This window comes from Galeopterus variegatus, unplaced genomic scaffold, assembly GCF_000696425.1.
Source record: "Galeopterus variegatus unplaced genomic scaffold, G_variegatus-3.0.2 Scaffold566, whole genome shotgun sequence".
Lineage (NCBI taxonomy): Eukaryota > Metazoa > Chordata > Mammalia > Dermoptera > Cynocephalidae > Galeopterus > Galeopterus variegatus.
In genome coordinates this window covers 139,093-140,720 of record NW_007726677.1, presented here as the reverse complement: position 1 = coordinate 140,720, position 1,628 = coordinate 139,093, and the positions used below count along the sequence as shown (strand labels likewise).

The following is a 1,628-nucleotide window of genomic DNA, read 5'->3' as shown; positions in this document are numbered from 1 at the left end:
TATTCCACGGGCTGGGAACTGTGCTAAACATGTTGCACATACTACTGTATCCAATCAACAATGCCATCTCACCAATGATGAAACTGAGGCTCAAAGAAGTTAATTAACTTGCCCGTCCAAGCTCACCCAGCTGGTAGGTGGCAAAGTGTGAATTTGATCCACAGAAGACTGAACACCCAGACCTCCCTCTGAGCCACAAAGGCACATGGTCTTCACTAGGGGTAAGTGAGACCTAGGAGGCCTGGTCACATGGGGCAAATTATAGGGGGTGGGCGTGGCTGGGGGGGCATCTCTCTCCCTGTCAGAGAGCAAAGATGATGACACGGTTCATGGAAATAATGTCATCTGTGGCTGGTGGCTGGAAAGGTCCCAGCCAGTCTCCATCTAGGGCAAAATAGGGGCTTGAAAAATAGGAGCTTAAATACAAACTCCCAAAATTCAGAGGGGAGGACAAAATCATCAAGGTAACCTTGTGGAGAGGGCTTCCTTTTCTCTGAGGCTGACTGGACAAATTGCATCAAATGCTTTTGAGTCCTTCCAGATTTAAGATGGCGGTCATAGCCAGAAGCTTCTTTATTAAGGTAAAAGCAGGTGGCCTTGCATACAATAAGCAATACAGGGTAGACCCAGCGGCATAGCCAGGTTCAGTCCTCAGAGAGTCTCAGGTGTATCGAGAGGGGAGATGAAGGAGCCAGACAGAGCTGGTTCAAGTCTCTATCTGCATCTTCCTCACGTGTGACCTGGGCAGATTACTTAACCCTCTCTGAGCCTCAGCTTTCTCTTCTGTACATTGGGAGCAATGTATCCATTACAGGCCTTTCAAGAGGAATGGGAATAGGCGATGTGATGTGCCTGACATTGAACTGGTTCTCAACAGAGTACTGATGCTACTAGGACTCTGTGAATTTTGAACAAGGTCTCAAGTGGAACAATATTTTCATGGATGTCCGCCTGTACCATGCAGTACTTCCGAGAGCCTGGGTCCCCACTGCCCTGACAGAGAAGCCCTGATTGCTCCCCCTGCTGGTGCCGATTTGCTCAGGATTCTGTTCCCCTAGGAAATGTGACCTGTTATACAAAGCAAGGAATTCTTACCATAACTGAGTTCTTGACTGGCTTCCTCTCTTACATATCTAAGAAGGGCCCACATGAGAGGTGGTGGGGTGTGAGCAAGTTGGAGGAGATGGCTTGGTGGCTTCTTTTGGGTGCAGAGTTGTCACTGCCTGGAGGCAAAAGAGAGGACCTGGGCAGGACCTGATGATGCTGGAGCTCTTGCTGCGGAAGGTGAGTGGGTGTCAGGGGCCTGTGTGGGTCTTGACAAATGCAGCCTTTTGAGGACTATACTGGGTTGAATTGTGTCCCTGCAAAGTTCATGTTCTTCCCGGGACCTCAATGTCTGAGTATGAGCTAACGGTATAACGCCCACCAAACTGAAAGGTATCCTGAGACCAAAGAACGAAACAGGCAACTCCATGTGGTTTATAAGGAGTTTACTATTATTAGTATTATTATTTTTATTATTATTGTTATTTTGAGGGCGGTTAGTTATAGGCATTGGGCAGAGTGTCGATCCATTTGAGTGCTGTTTAGTGGGGAGAGTTGAGGCTTATAAGGGACTTAGAGACAAA

The 1,628-nt window shown here is 47.8% G+C and overlaps 1 protein-coding gene across 1 annotated transcript in view; it reads left to right on the top strand.

Moving 5' to 3' along the window:
• Positions 1-1,257: 1,257 nt before the first annotated feature.
• Positions 1,258-1,628, top strand: part of NPTX2 (neuronal pentraxin II) — a 121,384-nt gene continuing 121,013 nt past the window's right edge. Inside the window, exon 1 of the mRNA XM_008570061.1 lies at positions 1,258-1,284. Coding sequence (XP_008568283.1) covers positions 1,258-1,284 — 27 coding nt within the window. The remainder of the gene's footprint in view (positions 1,285-1,628) is intronic.